Here is a 20,704-nt window from a genome sequence, read left to right on the forward strand (position 1 = left end):
GAATTTAATCAAACTTCTGACGAATATTTAGCAGATGCTGACAAAACGGAATTTTCGTCATAAATTAACGAATTAATGTCAAGAGAAGTTCGTATTAAAACATAAAAATATATACGCGCTTTCGATATAGGATATGTTTCATTCCAAATATGTAATTGGAAAATTTTAAAAAAAGAAAAAACGTTGAAAATAAAAGGTTAAGACGAATGCTTCGGATTATGATATTTGCAATAATTCACTATACTGAAATAATGAGACAAATTTTTCTGGAATAGGGTCTAGCGATTGGAATTGCCTCTTAAGGGTAACATGGAAGAAACCAAATGAAAACCTACGATGACCTTATTCAACGAATCCACGAAAAAAATGTGTTGGACCGGTTCCAGTTATAGGTCACGCAGAGATAAACCTCACTTTCCTCGAGTCACTAAATCCAACCATACTTTTTCAAGCCTTATCAACACATATAAATAATCGAAATCGAGATTTCAACATTGTGTGTGTGTTAGAGTTTAAGACAGACTATATCAAACTGTAGACTGCAATGAAGAAAAATTCAATAGAGAATTCTGGAATTCTGGAGACAACGATACGTGTCATATTTCCTTAACGAAGAAATGATCATTGTAAAATGATAAATATTTACAATTCTCGAGAAGATGAAAAAATTCACTACGAAGAATATCAAATATTGGCTGATGTACTGCAGAAACAAATTCACAGAATTTCTCGAACCAAAGAGAAGCGACCAAAGTTCGAACTACAATGAAAATTTACGAACGTTGAAAGTTTTCGAAAGAATTAAGGAATCCATTATACAACAGAGAAAATATCAAATTATACGCGTATATAACTATACATTATGTACATCGGATGGGAGGATGTACAAAGTTTGTGTTTCAAGTCGCGACAATTTCATTCTTCTCAATTCTTTTCATTTCCTCGTCGACTCTTCGTACTATCCGTAAAATCCCATATAAAATCCCGCAAAGTGAAAAATTGCTATCCATTTCTGACACGTCGATAACTCGCCTCTAGAAAAGTACCTGCGTCTATAAATATCTCGAGCAACAAGTACCGTACAAGATCGTATCCCCCGAGAGAATTACATAATCGCGTGCAACAAGTGCGTTTTCTCCATACGAATCCTTTCGTGTGCCTCGCGTTTACGTCTCTGCCATGTACATAGTCATGGTACACGATCGTACCACGTCTCGTACAATTATTTTTGGTGGCGTAACGAAGACGAGACGGTTTGGCCCTCGTTGATGGCGGCGCGATTTCTCCAAGGGAAGGAACCCGTTGTAGCGGTTAAATTTATCCTTCGCGGAGTTTCCGAGAGCTCGTTTTGCTCGATGGGATACCTAAAACGCTCACGGTTTCGAGAGGACTCGGAAATAGCTATGGACTCGAGGCGACTCCCGAAATAATCCAACACCATAGATTATGGACGCGTGTGACCGGGTACGCGGCCAGCCACTCAGCTTCTACCTGAATATACGCGATCGACCGGCTTTCGAACGCTTCCTAAAACATATATCAAGACGTTTGCATGCTCCTTTGTCGGCCATGACGCTGATATATGCTGTCTTTCGCGTGGTCAACGGTGAAAATGGCGTCCGAACGCGTCGCTGATGGAACTCGATGATTTCTGCTGGCTCTGGCTGACTCTTGCGTTAGGCCAACGTATTAGGTTGTCCGAAAAGTTTCTTTCGTTTTATGAGGATTTTATAAGGTTTTTTATTGAATTACGTACGATCCATTTTGTTTTGTTCGCGACATTTCACAGACTTGGTTTCACGTTTGGACGAAGATGCATTGTTGCAACACGTTTGCGAAAGAAAGACACTTTCCGGACAACCTAATACTTGTTATTCAGTATAATTATCGCGGACTTGGTATTTTCAGGGTGCAGTAAAATTATGAAAATGCTAGGTTCTTGATCCTTTGATTAAAAATAAAACAGTGAAAAATTGGGAATGGACGGTATAGGAAATAATCATTGCCTCGTCGTTTCTTGTTATCGATATAATATGCGTGTAATGTACTTCCAAGGTTTTATGAAAAATAAATATCAGTAACTGTGCTGTGTATGATGACTCTTAAGACTTTCATCGTATTATATGTGACGCTTTCTCCCAGTCTCTGTTAGGCTTCATTATGAAAGGGTTAAAATTATTCGCTCTTAATCTGGCGATTTTGTGGTACAGCGCTCGCAACCCGATTACCGCCACGATTATTATACAAATAAATATTAATAAGCGTTTGATAAGCATCGGTATTTAAAATAGTATTTATATGGAATATTTTTAGCAATCAAATCATCATACTCGATGGAACTGATCGATTTGGTTTCTACTTGGTTCGTTTGATAGCCCAAGAAACGATCAATTTAATGTTGAGAGTCGTTTATCATCTTTGTGATAGTCTCACTCGATTATATTTATCATTAGGTTGTCCGAAAAGTTCCTTTCGTTTTATAAGGAAATAATAGATGTACAATGTTTTTTCTTTTATTATTAATTAAATTAAATTTATTATTAATTAATTAATAATTATGCACGAACGTAATGATAATAAAATGGATCATACCTGATTCGATAAAATAATATAAAACAGAAATTATTGTTCATCTATTATCATCTTATGAAACGAAAGAAACTTTTCGGACAACCTAATACATATATCGGTTCTTAAAATTGTTGCAAGATTTTCTGTAACTTGATATTGAACGAGGTAGGTAAAATGGCAATTCGATTGATTCGAAGTGACTTGAAGTACGATACGCATCGATGAAGATAAGATGTATCTGAAGAACACTCGAATAGAACACTTAACGGTAATAATCTCAGAACTAAGAACAGAATTAAAATAGATTTTGTGCGTTTAATCGCTTGCACGAGAGATATAGAGATGATGAGATTGGAGAGCGATGTTTGATTCATCTGACATTCAGATTAATTATCTATTCAAGCACAAACAGAGACTAATTATATGTAATTGCCAAAGTTTGGGGTTTTAATTGAATAAAATATTTGAAAAATAATTTGTTTCAATAATATTGTATTATTTTGTTTGATTCGTAGATAGTTAGCATATTCGAACAATTTCAAATTATATTTCGTTATTTGATTAGAGATAAAATAATCATATTATTATATTTATTTATATATCTTTCGTTTAGGTTCTTTCGAATAATTTTTCATTATGTCAAATGTGTTCGATGTGCAAGTTTCTTCACGCGCGTTTATTATTCAAAGATTATTGGAAACCATTTTGGAGATAGACGATATCACATTGTAAAACTATCTATCGTGAATTGTTTGATATTCGTCGACTAAAACAACATCAAATAAAATTGCTTTCCACGTATATTTTAAAAATAAAATTCTAAAAATAAATAAAATAACGGTAATGGATTAATCGAGATACGATTAATCATTTCAAGTAGTTATATTTTATTTATACTTCAAACAGAATTTGCCTCGATCTAAAAATTGTACGCGAATTCGACGAATCTAATAATTAAGGAATTAAGAGTTGAGATAAAGGGAACGATATGATCTCTTACGTGCATTTTTCAAAAATGTATAATAGGCAATATAATGATGATGACTCACGTAATGATGATAAATATAACTCAAGTTCTGAATACGTTTCAGTAACTTTCTTCAACCCAATATTACATAGTATATAATTAACAGTTAATTGCTAACTTCTTCGTAAAAAAAAATCTCAAACAAAAAGTATTTAATCCCAAACGTTACACAATCTCATAAAAGATATGTATATATATATAATTACACACCATAACGTAAAAAAATAACACCTAACTAATTAATACAGTAAAAAACAAGCTACGTACAAACAAATCTAAGGAAAAGCACATAAAACGTTTTACATAAATCTACATAAAAGCTACCAACAGTCATTCACCGATTCTTAAATCTATAACAATTGATCAACTAACAAGAACAAAATTTCCCATTACATTAGCCATCTGAATTATAAAATATGAAAAATCTTATTAAGAGAATGATTAAAAAATTCTATAAGAATTAATCCCTTATAATAAAAGACGATTTTACATTATATTATATAAATCTTAAGATATCCAAAATCGAAATTTAGAGAATCTAAAAAAGACAAAATCTACAAAATCCATAAAAACACTCCTCCGTATTATTTAAATTTAAAAATATCTATTTAAACCCATCATAGTGCGAAAATCGATTCATAAAAAAAGATCACCGCCTACATAGGCGAGACATTAATACATTAGTCGTCTACGATAAGGTACGATGCCCCTTACTTGAAGTAGAGCGATCACCAGACGCGTTTCACCGCTCTGCACAGCTATGGTGCTTATGGTGGTCGTCGGACTGGTGGTTTGTTGCGGTGCATCCTCGTTGCTCTCCACCATCGTTCGTGATTCCTTCTCACGAGGTACCTCGCTATTCTCCGTCGTTTCCATCGAGTCGTGTCCGTCTACCATTCTCGTAACTCTTCTCTTTCGCGGCAAAACAGAATCGTTCGAGCTATCGGCGTGGATCGATTCGACGATCGTCCCGAATCGTTCGTGTGGTTCTTTTTTTTACTCGTTACTTCAATCGTACCAAGTGTAAGGTAACGCGTGAAAAACACCTCGAGACTGGATTTGACGTTGGAGCAATGGTAAAATTGTTCCGCGATATGCTTCAACTTGTTTCCTTTTGCAGGTATTTCGAATTTTCACATACAGATGGTTAACAATTGTTAATCGACGTTACTGAATAGATCGAAAGATTTGGCGTTTTTAAAATATTTAAAAATATTGAAAATCGACCATTTCTGTATCTTTCCGAATTTTCAGAATCTCAAATTTCCAAACTTTTAAATTTCCAAACTTTTAAACCTTCAAATTTGAAATCCTTCAATTTCCAGGCCTTCGAATCTTCGACTGGAAGCTTGGAAATTTGAAACATATCAAGTTCGAATATACCGAGTTTACGTCAAATCCAGCTGTGATTATTTTGTACACTATAGTCACACCCACACTAGGTGATAATTTCTACTATAGGGATAAAGATTGTATCGTGAAATCGATTAACACGGATCAGATAAATCAAGTATAACAGCTTCTAAATATTATTTTTTCCTATACTCATTAGTCATAACACGCCTAGGGATACCAATCGCCAAGAAACGAAACTAATACGTAATACCTTTGAAGCAAGACGAAATAAAATTACAATTTCTCTGTTTTTAACGAAAGTACTCTCTACGTATTACATTACACAAACTAGTTTAACATTATACACCCACGAATCGTAGTTGCGACTTTCTACCGGAAGATAGATCAAAGTTCGTGACGCAGGAATTCAAGCATAATTATATTTCAGTGAAAATACGGAATTCGATTGGCCTGTTTCCAACGTTTAACACACGAAGGAGAAGAAACGAAGGTTTTAATAGCTCTTGTCTATCTACTGGTGAATTAATCCTGACGTTGATCAACGTTCCGCGTTCCTATGAGATGACAACGGCATTATGACGCGGAAATATTTCGGAGCGGGTCAAACTTGATGCCGGTCGCTCCTTGTCTTCCATCTTCCATCGAGATCGCAACGAAGTCAACGCGTCTGTTACGTTCTCCAGTTACCATCGCCGTTTCTACTGATTAACGTTATTTTTGGCGATTCGCCAAACACGCGAATTCTACGGACACCAAGGCGTGCCGAATCGTCGCTTCGAGAACTTCTATTCCTTCCTTCCCTGAGAAAAATTCTCTGAGAGCGATCGGTCCTTTGCGTTTGCGACCGAAATAACGATCAACAGGGAGAGGTGATTGTACTGGAACGTACGTAAAACTTTCATCCACTGTGGCAACATCGAAAAGAAATTTTCGAATGGAAGCTAAGAGGTTTGGAGCATATAAACCATTTTATTGTTCTGTAGATGTTGTTTTAGATTCAAGTTTCTGGGAAAAGTAATGGAAGTCCATAGAAAAACGTAATTGCACTGGAACGTTATGAATATTTTATCTACGGTTGGAGGATAGAAAAGAAGTTTTGAAATAGAAATTAAACGTCTTGCAGTTCTTTTGCTTTGAAACGATTGCTTGTGCTCGGAAGAAACATAATGATTCAGAGCTAATTATATTGAAACATCGTGAATGCTCCGTTTACGAATGAAATATCGAAAAAAAGTTTCGGAACGAAATTCAGCTTTTAAAAAATTCTTTATTTTACAGTGTAAAAGTTTCATCGAATTATATCTACAGACGAAAGATGGAAAGAAAATTTTCAAATTGGAAATTAAGAATATTGGAAAATTATCTAGCTCGTTTTAAGATCATTACTTTTGCTTGTAGTTCTTCGACTACGTACATGCTTCTACTGTAAATTTCGTGTATATATAACTGCAGTTTGACTTCTTGTATAACTGTAAGAGTAGCGTTTTTGTTTGTACAACCATTAGATGTTGAAGCCAGTCCAATAAAGCTTATGTTGCGCAAAGAATTCCACGAACAAAGATACTTTATTCTGTTATCTATTCATTGAAAGAATTTTAATATTCAAATCCCTTCCAAAATCTCCACTGAGCAAATTAAAAAAATATTAATTCCATGTATCACGAAGAAACAAGGTACAGTGAAATTCCAACTGGAAGATGCCTAATATTCAACAGCTTCTTCGAATTCCCACTTATTCGAAATTCTCAGTGGAGAAATTAAATCTCAAGAATTTCAATATCCAGTTCCTTCAAAAATTTCCAATGACCAAATTAAAAGATACCGTTAAGTTGGCATATGACGAACAAATAATCTACTGTATATCCAAATTTAATCTACTCGACAAACATACTATTCAACAAGTTGTTACAATTGACATCATTCGAACTGCACAATGGAAGAATAAAGTCTTAAGAACATTGTCATTCAAATTTCCCTGCAAATATTCGACAACCACGTTAAAACACACATCAACTCCGTATACACAAAGAAACTGTAACATCTATATTTAATCGGAATCTACTTAGACATACAATATACCAACTACTTGAAAATATTGAGCCCTGAATTTCTTCCAAAATGTTCAACAACCAAATAAAAAAAAAAAAAAAAAAAAAAAGAGAAAGAAATATATATCAAATTTATACTACGAAGAAAGTATCTACATCGAATTTCAATCGACTTAAAGGAGACATACAAGCCATCAGACACTTACAATTAGCACCCGGACGCCACCCGCGATATCTATTCCGATAACAATTCACTCCGCTGCAATCCGCTTTCGATTCTGATCTAATACTTAAATATATCGATTGCTAATAGCCAACAGATCGAATGCATCGAACAATTCATCCTCTGAAGAACACTATCATTACAGATGCCAGACAAACACCTTAAAAAAAAAAGGACCAAATCTAATCGAAACTAGCAACTGGAGAACGCGTCTGTTCACCATGCCTCTAATTGCCGGTGTATAATTAAAACGCAGGGATCCGAATTAAAAAGCGTGTGTCTACTATACACCTTTCGATCGAACGTCAGTGTGTTTATACTTTATAGGTATCTTTGTAAGATGACGTCACCGACACGGACGAACGAATGGGAGGATAAAACCGGACTGACTGGTGGCGTTCTCCGAACGAGAGGTTCGCCACACCGCGCGACCCACGGGAATCGTGGAGACGATCCCGTGGAAAAAGAAGAGACGAGAAATTAAGCGAGATCGCGTGTACAGTCCGCTGGAATCGGCGTGTTCCACGGTTCACGGATCTCGCGGCCCGGAAGCGTTCCCTTTGTCCGCCGCCCATCCTCGTGAAACAATGCACGCCGGTATTATGGTATTATCGGTGGCATTATGTCAGGCTAATTACGCGTTATCTGTTCGCCGACGATCGCTGCTACTGGAAACCAAGACGTTAACAAGAAAAGGGGAAAACTTTCGTTTAACGTTTCTTCGATATCGTTTTGTCTTTTTTAAATATAATTTAATGGATAACAAATGGAGGATGAGATATAATATACATTTATGTATATGTATATATGTATATATAATTCGATGATGGCGCTTTCGAGAGCACAATACTCGTGCTTTCTTTGAGATAACGATAAATGGTAGAGGCGATGTAAATGATTTTGTAAAAGGTTCTTACTCCGTTGGTTTGAACTGTTACTCGCGGCAAGATAGTATTACGATCGGACTATTTCAGTGGCACTTTTCAAGGTAAGAGAGACGAGAGCTGCTCGTGAGCAGCATACCCAAGGACGAGATGAAATCGGGGTCGAAAGAAAAACGTGACAAATTGGACGGGTTTTTGGTCAAAGTTGGCCGAGTGTAACCGGGGATTACGTGTCGCGCATCGGTGAGTCCATTCAAAAGAGTGCCACTTGTTTGCGGAGAAACTTGATACTACGATTCGTGGTGCGAATGATAATTAAATTACGTATTCCCTGAATGAAAAACTTTTCTTCTTTGACTACTATCGATCTTTTATTGCAATAGTATTAATCGATTTCATATTCTATTTGATATTCTATTTGATATCTATAAAAGTTCATCGGATTATTAAAAAAATGGAATCTGGGAAACATTCTCGATTAGAGAGATCGAAAGTGAATTTGTAAATGTATCTCGTAAAGATCGTCTTATACTACGTTATCTAATTAATTATCGGGCAATCACCTAAATCGACCCACGTTCAAGCAATGACAGCCACAACGTAAACCTCAGCAGCAACAACACTCGCGTGACACATGTCACAATGGTGTCACATCACCGGTCGATCGGTCGCAGAAGCCAGTCGACTCAAGACTGACCGATCGTCCCGTTTCGAATGCCGCTGAAGTGATTTGACCGCGCATGCGCGTTGTCGAGTGCATCCGAACGCGCCCGAATATTACCGATCGCGCGCGAAACGCGATGAGATGTGCCGATAGCTCGTGACCCGCTACTTTCAAAAGGGTGTCATCGCGATAACAGGAATCGCTCGTTCTAATTGTCGATAATTTTTTTCCGTTGAAAATGTGACAAGTTTTCTTTACATTCAAGGTACAAAATCCAGTTTTTCTGACTGTTGAGTAACGCTTTATTTACAAACGCGAGCCATGCACACAACGTAAGGATGTTATAACTGTTATGCACACGTTAGACTGAAAATGTTTGTTCATATTTTAACTATACACTAATTTTGATTTTCTTAAATGGTTAAAGGTGGAGGAGTTAGGTTTTCATTGGGTAATTATTGTTGTATCGTTGGTAATCAGTTCAACCCAGTGTTTCTGTTATTTTATATATGTAAATTATAAAACGTGTTTTATATACAAGTATTTGAAGATAATTTTTGACTTCAGAGTCTAAAATTAAATCCTGATACTTTATTGTATAAAATTGAAGAAATTTAAGCTTCAAGCGTCTTTGATTGCTTATATAATAATATTTATCACAACACCCTATAAGTTGCATCGAGTACTTAATAAAAACCAAAATATAAATTAAACGTATAGACTATACTTATTTATCGTATTTTTATCACTTATACAGACTACAATAATAATAATTGCAGTTACAATTCTACAACTATACTAATATATTTCTTCAGAAACAATTATATCAAATACACATTTATAAAATAGTTAATTTAACCGGGTTGAACGTACAAAAAGGAATCTAACATATAACATATAAGAAGCACACAAATCACATAAAAAAATCAGCTTGCATTAGACAGTGGCACACAACGTCGATTCTCATTAACGCTGTTAAGCTCGATCAGATTCTGTTGCATGGAAAAACGATCGTAGCATGCAGCTTCGTGACTGCAATTGCAATTGCAACATCCGTTCCTTCGATCGCCATTCATCGAGGAACTTTCGATCGAACTCACCTTCCTCGCTCTTTCGAGGAAATCTTGCCCTTCGAGATTCTCGTCCTTCTTCGTCGGTGACATCTCAATTCCACTATCTTCGCGATGTCGCGTATATTCCTTCAGGGACAACGAAAGATCCTTCGATGTGTCCGCAGGGATTACGCGTGATTCTTGATTGATCTCGCAAATCTTTGCGAATTTGATCACGCGTTCGGTGTCGTCTGTTTTCGTTGACAGTTCGTCTCTACGACTGTACGAATCCGCTGCGAAATAATATGATTTTTAATGATCGTTTGAAACATTCTTAGTAGGGCTATCGCAGTAAATAGATAGTTAATTGTATTTTATATTTTCAATTTGTTCTGTTGGAGGCAGATATAATTGCTTTGTATTAGTTGTTAGTAGCCTTCAAGTATCTATGTGAATCGATATCTTTATGTGTATAAGGAATAAGATCTAAACAATTATTTGTTCAATATTACAAATAACCATATTTTAGATACTTTCTATATTTTTATACACTATGTGTATTTTTGCACTTTTAAACTTCCTATGAATGCATAAAGGCTCATGGTCTGATTATTAAATTCATATTCTGTTCCAACGTAATTTATAACGCATTGGAACACGAATATTGCTGCCCTATCTTAAACAAATATGCAATACATTATACTATAAAACTATTATTCTGATAACTCTTTAGATTTAAATGAAAATAATCTGTGTAGATAATGCAATAAATGTTTTTATAGAAAATTAATTAATTTGTTAATTAAAATGTAATTAAGTTTCATTGAACGTGAAAAGTCTCACATTTGCAACCGGAACCTGTCTCGTGGTGTAATCCATTCGTCTGAACATCCGGAAACACGATTCGTTCGAGATCCTTGATTTCCTTAACATCAACGTTTTCTCGATGATCTTGCGTGGTGTTGGATATCACTTTGTAAGACGCGATACCTAAACGAGTGTCGTGAGACACGCGTAAAGTCGTTGTTTCTGTAACTTCTTTTACGATCTTCCCGGATTTCTCCTGAATCGACACAAGATAAAATAACGCATTAAAAACATCTCGACGTACGCAAATTGAAGGGATTGCTCCAACAAGAAGGTAGCTGTACTTTTCTATAATTTGAGTAAAGCAACAAAAAGTAACTCAATCAGATCAATCAGAATCAGGTCGATTTTCGGAACATGCTATAAATCCATAGTTAATTAATATTCGAGTAATAAACTTTCTCAATTTAAATATGCTTTTGCCTTTCTCTACCAATAGGTACAATTTACAATTTAATTTAATTTTACTGTTTCTTGTACTAAGAAATATTATTTTTCTAATAGTCATTTATTCCATAATATATATTATATTTATTTTATTAAATATAAACCTATTTAGTAAAATTATGGTGTTTCTTATATTTCTTATTTTATAAATATTTTCTTTTGTTCGCTATTTTAAATATCGAAGCTGCCTTCTTGTTGCCGTAAACCTTCAATTATTCATAGAAACATAAATTAAAAATGTTCTACGTACTTCGACTTTCTTTTCCATTGTCACGACTTTCTCAATCTGTTTTTCTTTGTTCGTCTCACTAGCTTCCGATTGCGGAGTATCCACCGATACGACGACGTTTCTTTCTATTTTCGGCTCTTTCGAAGCTTCCATTTGTTTAAACACAGGAGAAGACGCCGCTGCAGTGGTGGGGATAAATTTAGGTTCCTCGATGTTCCACCTTCGCGAATAAAAAGACGAAAAAGAATCGTTATTAGAATCAGATCGTATTATTCATGAACGAATTAATTAATGAGTGTTCTTTTTGTTTATGGACAGTGTTTCTTACCAATTATCGTTATTAGACGTTATGGTTGCTGGAGCAGCAAGGTCTTCGCATTCTGGAGAAGTAACGAAGGATTCGCTTCTGGAGCGAACTGTCGGAGTAATTGAACGTTCGGTGGCGGTCACGTAGTCTTCTATGTTCGAATCATCGGCTTGACTATCGTCGAATGACTTCTCAATTACGTCCTACAATCGTGATATAAATATCACAAAATGCACTCGACGAGACATTGAATATAAATTTGACTTAATATAGAGATATAGAGACAACTCTATAGGATCAGAGAAGAAGAGGATAAAATATTAAATGATTTAAAATAATCGTCCAATTAGTGTCAAACAATTTTTCTAAACTTGAATTCATCGAGGATTAACATTGTACTCGTGCGATATTTTTCTTTCGTAGTATTTTTTTCAGTTAATTTACTTTACTGAATTCTGTTTTTTGACATTCTTAGTATTTCAAACTTTACGATTTTATCAAGTTTCAGAATGTTCAAGTGTCTGTAATAAATAATTTCCTTTCCAAATCATAAACATTTTTTTTAACGACGAATCTCTAATGATACATTGTTTGTATCTTGATAAAAAATTATGTAAGTGACTTTATTTAATACGTTCAATGATTTTTATACAGCTTTTACGTTACTGTTATTAACACTATCTCCCCCTTTGAACCTCCATTATGAATTAAACACAAAACACACCATCGTATCCTTTCTCTAACCAATACCTTTTACTTCATTAAACGAACGAATTTATCTCACCTCCGCGACTTCTTCCATCTTCACGTCATTCGCTCGGTCCAAATCCACGTCCTTACTTTCCTCCTCTGCTCCGTCTTCTTTCTCAGCAACTTTTTCCTTCGTCTTACCATTCTCCAGCATAGTAGAACCAGCCTTACCATTAACAGTACCCGTGCAAACCGTTCCATTCGCCGATTGTTGTATCGAAGACACCAAGCCGGACATCTTTTCCTTCGAAGGACCAACACTTTCGTTATTCGTCGCCGAGGACAAGATCGTGGACACGAATTTAGGTTGCAGTTGCACCGTAGACACCGAGGAACTGATCAAAGGTGTAGTAATTCCAATCGACGAGGTAGTAACAGCAATGGATCCAGAGATTCCGGTAGAAATAGTTTGAACTTGGCTAGGAACGGACGTGGACGTGGTGACTGGTACGTTCGACGATGAGAAGAGAGACGAAGTGGAGGACATCGCGGACGACGACATCGGAACTGGTCGAGTCCTGGCTCCAGCCTCGCAAAGTCTCGCGTCCAGCTTCTCGGCGAGTCGCGTTACTTCCGCCAGCCTCGCCGAGATTGCTTCAATCGCTGTCAGGTTACTGCCTTTGCCCGAGGCATCCTCGGCTTCAGACATTCTAGAAAAATAAATTTCTCTCGTTCACTTCTCGCTATTAATAGACATTTTTCTGGACCGTGGTCCGTCGACTTCGTGAATAATGATCGCGTGCCTGATTATCGATCTTGTTATACACGGTGTGACAAAAGACCAACGGTAACAACAGAGGTTAGATTACGTGTACGTTCGCAGGAAAGTAATTGGGAAATTTCTAACGTCGAGTTTCCATTTGTCAAATTTCTTGGTGGATGCTGGACAATGAACAGCAGGTTATTCTATGTGCGAAAATAAGTCAAAAGTTGAGAATATTTACAATCTTCTCATTCGAGATCTCGTATCTGGTTTTTAAGAAAATCGAGTGTGAACATTCGGAGAATATTAATTTCTGACTGGATATCAATGGACGAACGATAGGATATTATCCTGTGTACGTGAAGATAAATCGAGAATAAAGAATACATTTTTTTTTTTGTTCAGAGCTTAAATCTGTTCAAATTCGATTTCCTTGAAAACAAGCCTTCAAGTGAAAAAAATTTATATTATGTTTTTAGTTTATCTTTGCGTATAGAATAGCCTTCTGCTCTTCCATTCGTTGCCTCCTACTCGTATCCAATGAAGAGTTGGTCCAGTTCACAGGTACTTGACAAGTCCTCGAACTCGATTCTCTCGAGAATAAACGTGTGTATAAGAAATTCGATACATATTTTCACGTAAAATAACTTCCGAAGTCAGAAAATTTTATTTTAGGTTTCTCACTTTTTTCATATGAAATAACCTGCTGTAAGATTATACCACGTATTCTGCCATATTTTGCATATACTATAACTTAGTAGTCGTTACGCGTAAATCACTACGTTACGTGATTAACAGATGGCGGTTTTTTGTTTTTTTAACAGAGTGTTTTACTTTATTTCCTGTCCTGTTTCTCCTGTTGCGTTTGAAGAAGTTTGAAAGTGGCGGATTAAGATGATAAAGTATCGAGGATTTATCGCAGTTGCTCCTTGCGATATTTATAACTTGCTTTATGAGTGCGTACATGTGCCTTTTGCAGATATATGGGGTGTCTAGTAAGTTTTGTTTGAACGTAATTGAAAAATCATCAGCACTCGGCTTACTTTAAAAAGATACATATAATAAAAATATCGAAGGATTAAAAACGAAGCTGTTAATCCACTTACAATTAGAATATCAATTATAATTTATATCATATTAAAGAGTACGTTTGCTTCTTGCTGAAAGCTAAAGCTAAAGCTCTTAGCAGCCTTTTAAACAAGAATTTTTAGAACAGACATGATCGTTAAACTAGCATTTTACGATCATGTTTTTTTTTAAACTTCCACCAACATCACCTGTTCCTCGATATCTTCATTCGGTCAGTGAAATAAAATATCTTTTCCTTTCTATTTCTCAAAAAATGACCATCTTATTCATATACATATCGTGCACTGTTATATGCATAGTTACGAGCAATATATGTTTTGTAGCTGTATTTGCGAAATCATCGGTGCTCGAAGCTAAATCGCGTGTCTAGTTGTCCACAATAATCGATCCGTAGCAAATGATCGACGCATCTTAATGTATAAGATCGATCTGCATGCGTTAGCAAAATTAGTCTCGAGAAAACGTCAAATTTCTAAAGAATTACGTAATCGACAGTGACAGCGCCGCGATGAAGCGTCGTGGACCAGATGGTGGCTTCAATGTGGGGCGGAGTTCTAATTTCGGTGAACCAAGAGCCGCTGTATCTGCATAGCGTCACTTTTAAGCGGCATTTTCAATCGTTGCTGCATATATCGAAATTTCAATCGATCTATGGCTATTTTATGTACTCTAAAGGAAAGTGTAGAAAGTGTTTTCGGTTTTACCAATATCGTAACATACGTTGTAAGAGACGATAGAGGATCGCGATATATCGATTATCTTCATTGGAGAGAGAAAGGAAGTTGCAAGTTATCGTCAATTGCATTATAATTAGATCAATGGAGTAAACAAATTTATGTTCGTAAGTAAATTTGCATTTTCCAAGTTTTTAGTACGTTCACTGTGAATTTTCCATATCTACGATGATACATACACAGTGGCTATAAAAGTTATTGATGTACCGCTCATTTTACTGTAGCATTTATATAGTAATTAATTAGGCGCAAGTGTATCGTGTTTCGTATCATTTAATTGTACTCTCATATGATTAAAAAATTCGATACTATGATATTAAAATTTATGGAATTTGATAAAAAAGACGCTTCATTGGTGTGTGTGTCAATATCTTCTGTAATCACCAAACTGTAATTACATTAATTGTAATTGTGTATAAATATTCATAATATCCTAAATATTTATAATAAAAATTTCTTGAGAAATCATAAACCAACTAGCCAGTAGAAATTCACGACTCATTTAATCCCAACAATGAATGAAAACAATTAATTAGGTGGATCGGAAGCTGTAAGTTTCACTGTTCGCGAAACGAACGCGCAAGAATCGATAATTCACGTCTTACGTAAAAATTTCCGAATGAAACGTTTCGTGAGTCCGAAAATAACGGACGGAAATCTTCAGCTCCGATTGATCGAAGTGGTTCCGTCGTCGATCAGATTTTGAAGTTCGTGGACCGTGGCCAACGGGTTCTCCTGGCAATATCAGTTAACAAAAGCTCGAGCACGCGTGCACGAACCAAGAAGCATTGGAGAACGGTGCCACCCTGAACGATAAGAATTTGAAACAAATAGGTCAACCTGCGAAAAATCAGGGAAAGAAAATAAGGAGCTGGTTTGAAACGATATTCGTTTATGTTGGCTGGGTGCCAATCATCTGCATTTTCCAGAGGCAAAATTCGAGCCACTTTTGCGCGAGCTCTAGAAACGAACTTCACGTTTGCGATTTGCAAACGAATATTAGAAACGGACGGTTCGCGTGAAACAATTTCTTGGCCCTGACCGTCCTCATGTGGGTGAAAATAGGACGTTCGTCTCTACGAGCGCAAACTGTTACGCACACGTCAACACTAGACGCAAGTGACCTATATTTATCGCACTAACACGTGGGTGAAATTCGGCGAAATGCACATTTATTTCGTAGATCGAATAAAATTGCAATAATTATAAAAATCGAAAAATAAAAACAAAAAAAAACAATTAATTGGTAAGCTTTATTCATCGTTATATTCATCTCGTCACTTCAACAAGTGTCATTTAATTTTCTATGAGACAAATAAGTGAAAATAATGACGTTGTATGAGATTTGCATGTCGGATAAAAAGGTATTTACATTGTCTCATTCACTAATACGTAGCCGAATGAACTGCAAGTATGTACTTCACCGATCAAACAAAACTTGAACGATGTGAAACACAACAGAGAAAGGAAGAAGTAAGACAATGAACTAACAATTTGTTAACTAATCGCTTCGTTATGCTTGTTTGGTAATTTCAACTGAATACCATTTATTTCTCTTCGAAAAATTTAAGTTACAAGTTAAATTTAAGTTACAAGAACGACGTTGACGCAAGATGCAGTTTATATGACAGAAGAAGAATCGTTTTATGTTATTTCGAGGTAATTGTTTCATCGATAAAAGATTGGTAGACCTTATAATGAATCGAATGAGAAAGAGATGCAAAGAGATTTGGATGAAAATGGTACTTGGTTCTAGGAACAATAGGTCGAACGAGAGTAGAGCACGTATATCGTATTTCGAAACTATCGGACTTACATGCAGCAATATCAAGGTGTAGGTATCTGGTCGACGTGCAGCCATGGACTGACACACCGCCTCCGTTAAAAACGGAGGTGCCCGTCGACGTTACCGTGCCCTCCTCGCCTCTTATATTACTTCGGTACCAACCGACTCGATCTTTCTCACAACACCGTCGCATGAACTCGACTTATCTTGCTCTTGCGGTAGACGACCGAGGTGCGCGCGTTTTATTGCACCGAACCCAATTGCACTAGATATAATGGGGAGGAAAAATCCAAGGACACGGTTGGACGGTCGAGAAAGCTTGGAAATTCGAGCGGGAAATCTTGCCAGAAACGTTTGAAATGTCGATAAAAATTCGTTATACGATTCCTGACTTCCATTCACGATTTACGAACACGCATTTCCAAGTTACTTTTGAACGAATTTCATTGAAAACGCTCACTTAACGATTTACGACGTTAACCCATTTTCATAATCAAAAAGGGGGACGTTTTAAATGGTTAATTATAGTGACTCATAAAGAGGTTTGTTACTTTTCATATTTATAAAATAAAGAGAAATTTTACAATAATATTTACGCAGTGCAATTTTTACTTGTTTCAAAAATATTATTATAAAAATAATTGTTATAAAATATAGTAAAATATTTTGCTAAAAGTATATACGTTTACGATTGATTTAGAGATTCTCCTTTTAGAAAGCTCCGCGATTGTTCCTGGCCAAAAATTTCACCAAAAATTCTAAGAAGGATCGATTGTACGATGTTTGGTATTTATTTACCAATTTGTTACGTGTTAGTGTTAATCATCGAGGTTGACTAGCACCGAGAATTTCTTTCGAAACATGCATGATCGCGGTCGTACTTGCCGTTGATGACAGAGAGGTTCCTTCAAGCGTGTTCTCAAGAGACGACCCAGCCTCACCATTCGTCCAACCTCGAGGAGGAGCTTTTCTCGATTGTTCAGGATGTCTCTTATCTCGGCCTTGGCTCGAGCTTCTGCGGCTAGGTCTTCTGGTCTCAAGGATCGACGAAGCGATGCCACGGTCTTGATCAAGTCGTGTAGCTTCGAACAGTGCTTGAAGAAATACGTTGCAAATTATAGAAGATAGTTTGAAGAATAGGAGCAATAACAGTGCATTTTTTATTTTCCAAAAGCAAGAAAAAGAGAGAACGATAATTAGGATTTACATCTATCTAAAGAATTTTGTTATAATTTCCAAACAGTTTTTGTAATTACATAGAGTAACGTGTTTTGAAGTTTCGGAAATTTCTCTGTTAAAGTCTTTTCTTTTTTTAATTGGAGATTTTGTCAGCTGTACCATTTTTCTCTTCGGCTCTTCGATTGTCAATTGAAAATTGTAACAAACAAGCTATAGTTAGGGTATACGGTAAAGTTTGAAATTTAAGATTTCACATTGGAAATTTGATTATTTGTACATTGTAATGTGCTTGAAATTTTTAAATGACGGTCACCGATCGTACATCTTCGACGCTTCTATGGAAAACAGCGCACACTCTCAGTCTGGTTAGTTGTTCTTGGCCAACGGATCGAAGCTGCTTCCAAGCCTGACGCAGCCTTGAGAACAGAGCCGCGTTACTTTCCAGTGGTAGCCTGCAGGATAATCTTAGTACTTGAGCACCGTTCACTAATTGACAACCATAGTCATAAGTCCCCTAGAAATTGAAATATTAAGGTACCGTAAAGAATAAAATTACGTCATTCCATCTTTCTTCTACTACTCTACTCTAAAATCTGCGTACGTATTTTACTGCACGCTTATCCTATCATTTTATTCTAAATTATATTCCACACTTTTCTTAGTGATTTAAGCGTCAAGATAATGAATACTATTGGGTTGGTAATTAAGTGACTGCGGATTTCCTCATTAGATGATAATGTATAATAAATTCATTAATATTCATAATGAATTTAGTATATTTCATTCATATATATTTAATTCATATATATTTATTTTCATTTCATTATCATTCACTTCATTCACATATATTTAATTCATATATATTTATTTATTTTCATTTCATTATCATTCACTTCATTCACATATATTTAATTCATATATATTTATTTATTTTCATTTCATTATTATTCACTTTATTCACACATATTTAATTCATATATATTTATTTATTTTCATTCATCTTCATTATTTTAATTTATTATCATATATATTTAATATTCATAATGAATTTACTGTACATTATCACGTAATTACAAAATCCGCAATCACTTAGCTACCAACCCAATGCATATAAAATTATTTTATTCTGTATTTCTACTCTGTGCATTTGTAAACGTCCAACTTCTTGATTACTAGATCATTGTTACAATTTCTATGCGACGAAGGTGATTTGTCGAATTATTTCATTTTATTTTCTACATACCTTAGCAGTTTCCTGAAACGATTGATGTTCTTCCTTTTGTGACTGTATCTCGATCGCGTTGCAACCGATTTCCATATGATTTTTTAACAGAACATCGTATAAATCGTTCAACCATATTACAGCCTAAAAACTTTCACATATAAATAACGCATAGAAATACTCGACTTAGAAATACTTCATTGAAATGAAATATTATTTAGTAAAATGTTATTCAAATAAAATTGTACAATCACCTGTTTAGCGTCGCTTTCGTAGGTATATATTAAAGCGATCTGTTTTAGAGACAGTTTTTGGAACTCGACACTGTCATTGAAAATGTTTTTCCTAGCGTTCGTTGCATCCAAAATATCTCTGACATTCACTATGTCCTCGCCATAGTCAACGTGCACGTCTCGACCTAGCGCATCCTTCACGGGCATTGACAAAATATCTGACAATTTTTCACCTTCCTTTACCAACTCGCACTCTAAAGTTTCTACAATAAACGTAGGATCTTTTTCAGCGTAAATCGTAAGACTTGACGAAGAGACGATAAAGACACTCGGACGAAGAAAAGAAATTTTCAAAACAAAAATAATTTTGTTATTAATTCGAAATTTATGCTACGGATAACAACAAGAATTTTCTCCATTTCGATAGATTTTCGATGAAAAAATTTTCTAATGTAACAAAATCGCTGGCCAGTACTTTTTTAAATTCTTGGCAACGCGTGATGATTTGAAGCTTTTGTTTGGTATTCTATCCGCAATTCCAACGTTTTCTACGAATGATTTGCACCGGTTCCTTTCGAAAACCATCCGCTTCTCAATCGTATTCTTGATACAAACTGTTACAGGTATCTCACGCATAACATACGTTTCTATGATGATGAACCAATTTTCATATAATATGCAGCTTAAATTTCTAAGTAAATTTTCTGAATCAATATTTAATTTCAGCCTCGGCTAACTACCCAATACTTTGGTATAGACGTTTGCTAAATAAAAATTATTTACCTAAAATTGCTTGACTCTGTTCCAATTTTAGAAGATTCACTGCAGCTTGAGAAAAGTCATGAGTTCTATTACCCATTACTAATTTGTCGAATACCTCGCTCGTTTTGTCAAAATACTGAAAAATAGTAGCAACGTAATGCTGACTAAAAAAGAAATGTTCATTTGAAAACTCCTTCTTCCTTGCTAACGATAAATACCTCAGAAACTAGTCTAAAAAATCTTTGAGAAGTGATTAACACGTTTCGTCGTCTCTCGAGTCTGTTTGCGAAGCTTCTACACACGAAGTCCATGAAATCTCTTTGAGATTTCAAGTCTTCCGATAAACGCGTGCTTGGTAAACTATCGATTTTGTGAAGCAATTCCGCGTAACGTCCGTAAGTTTCCTGAAATTCAAACAAATGCAAACTATCTTCTATACGAAATTTCCTTCGATATCATTTTAATTTCTTTGTTATTTTAAAGTATTAAAAAGTTTCAATCTTTATACGAGTAATTAACAAACAAATATGTAAGTAACAAACTAATAATCAAATAGCTGATTGAAAGTTTT

General features: G+C 35.5%; 1 protein-coding gene and 2 long non-coding RNA genes across 3 annotated transcripts in view; 2 read left to right on the forward strand and 1 right to left on the reverse strand.

Moving 5' to 3' along the window:
- LOC126923947 (titin) overlaps positions 1-20,704 on the reverse strand; it is a 239,916-nt gene that overhangs the window by 212,441 nt on the left and 6,771 nt on the right. The window contains exons 7-18 of the mRNA XM_050739153.1: positions 20,352-20,537; positions 20,155-20,269; positions 19,393-19,634; positions 19,160-19,282; positions 18,230-18,430; positions 17,623-17,831; positions 12,460-13,075; positions 11,697-11,878; positions 11,390-11,588; positions 10,669-10,888; positions 9,874-10,118; positions 4,313-4,510 (exon numbers count right to left, since the gene is read on the reverse strand). Coding sequence (XP_050595110.1) covers positions 4,313-4,510; positions 9,874-10,118; positions 10,669-10,888; positions 11,390-11,588; positions 11,697-11,878; positions 12,460-13,075; positions 17,623-17,831; positions 18,230-18,430; positions 19,160-19,282; positions 19,393-19,634; positions 20,155-20,269; positions 20,352-20,537 — 2,736 coding nt within the window. The remainder of the gene's footprint in view (positions 1-4,312; positions 4,511-9,873; positions 10,119-10,668; positions 10,889-11,389; positions 11,589-11,696; positions 11,879-12,459; positions 13,076-17,622; positions 17,832-18,229; positions 18,431-19,159; positions 19,283-19,392; positions 19,635-20,154; positions 20,270-20,351; positions 20,538-20,704) is intronic.
- The window catches only part of LOC126916428 (uncharacterized), a 109,995-nt gene that overhangs the window by 87,685 nt on the left and 1,606 nt on the right, over positions 1-20,704 (forward strand). The window lies entirely within an intron of this gene.
- On the forward strand, positions 5,344-7,122 carry LOC126916463 (uncharacterized). The gene is made up of 2 exons (XR_007710618.1): positions 5,344-5,839; positions 5,938-7,122. It is a non-coding gene; the product is annotated as an uncharacterized LOC126916463 (long non-coding RNA).

The sequence above is a fragment of the Bombus affinis genome, chromosome 1 (genome assembly GCF_024516045.1).
Source record: "Bombus affinis isolate iyBomAffi1 chromosome 1, iyBomAffi1.2, whole genome shotgun sequence".
NCBI classification, from domain to species: domain Eukaryota; kingdom Metazoa; phylum Arthropoda; class Insecta; order Hymenoptera; family Apidae; genus Bombus; species Bombus affinis.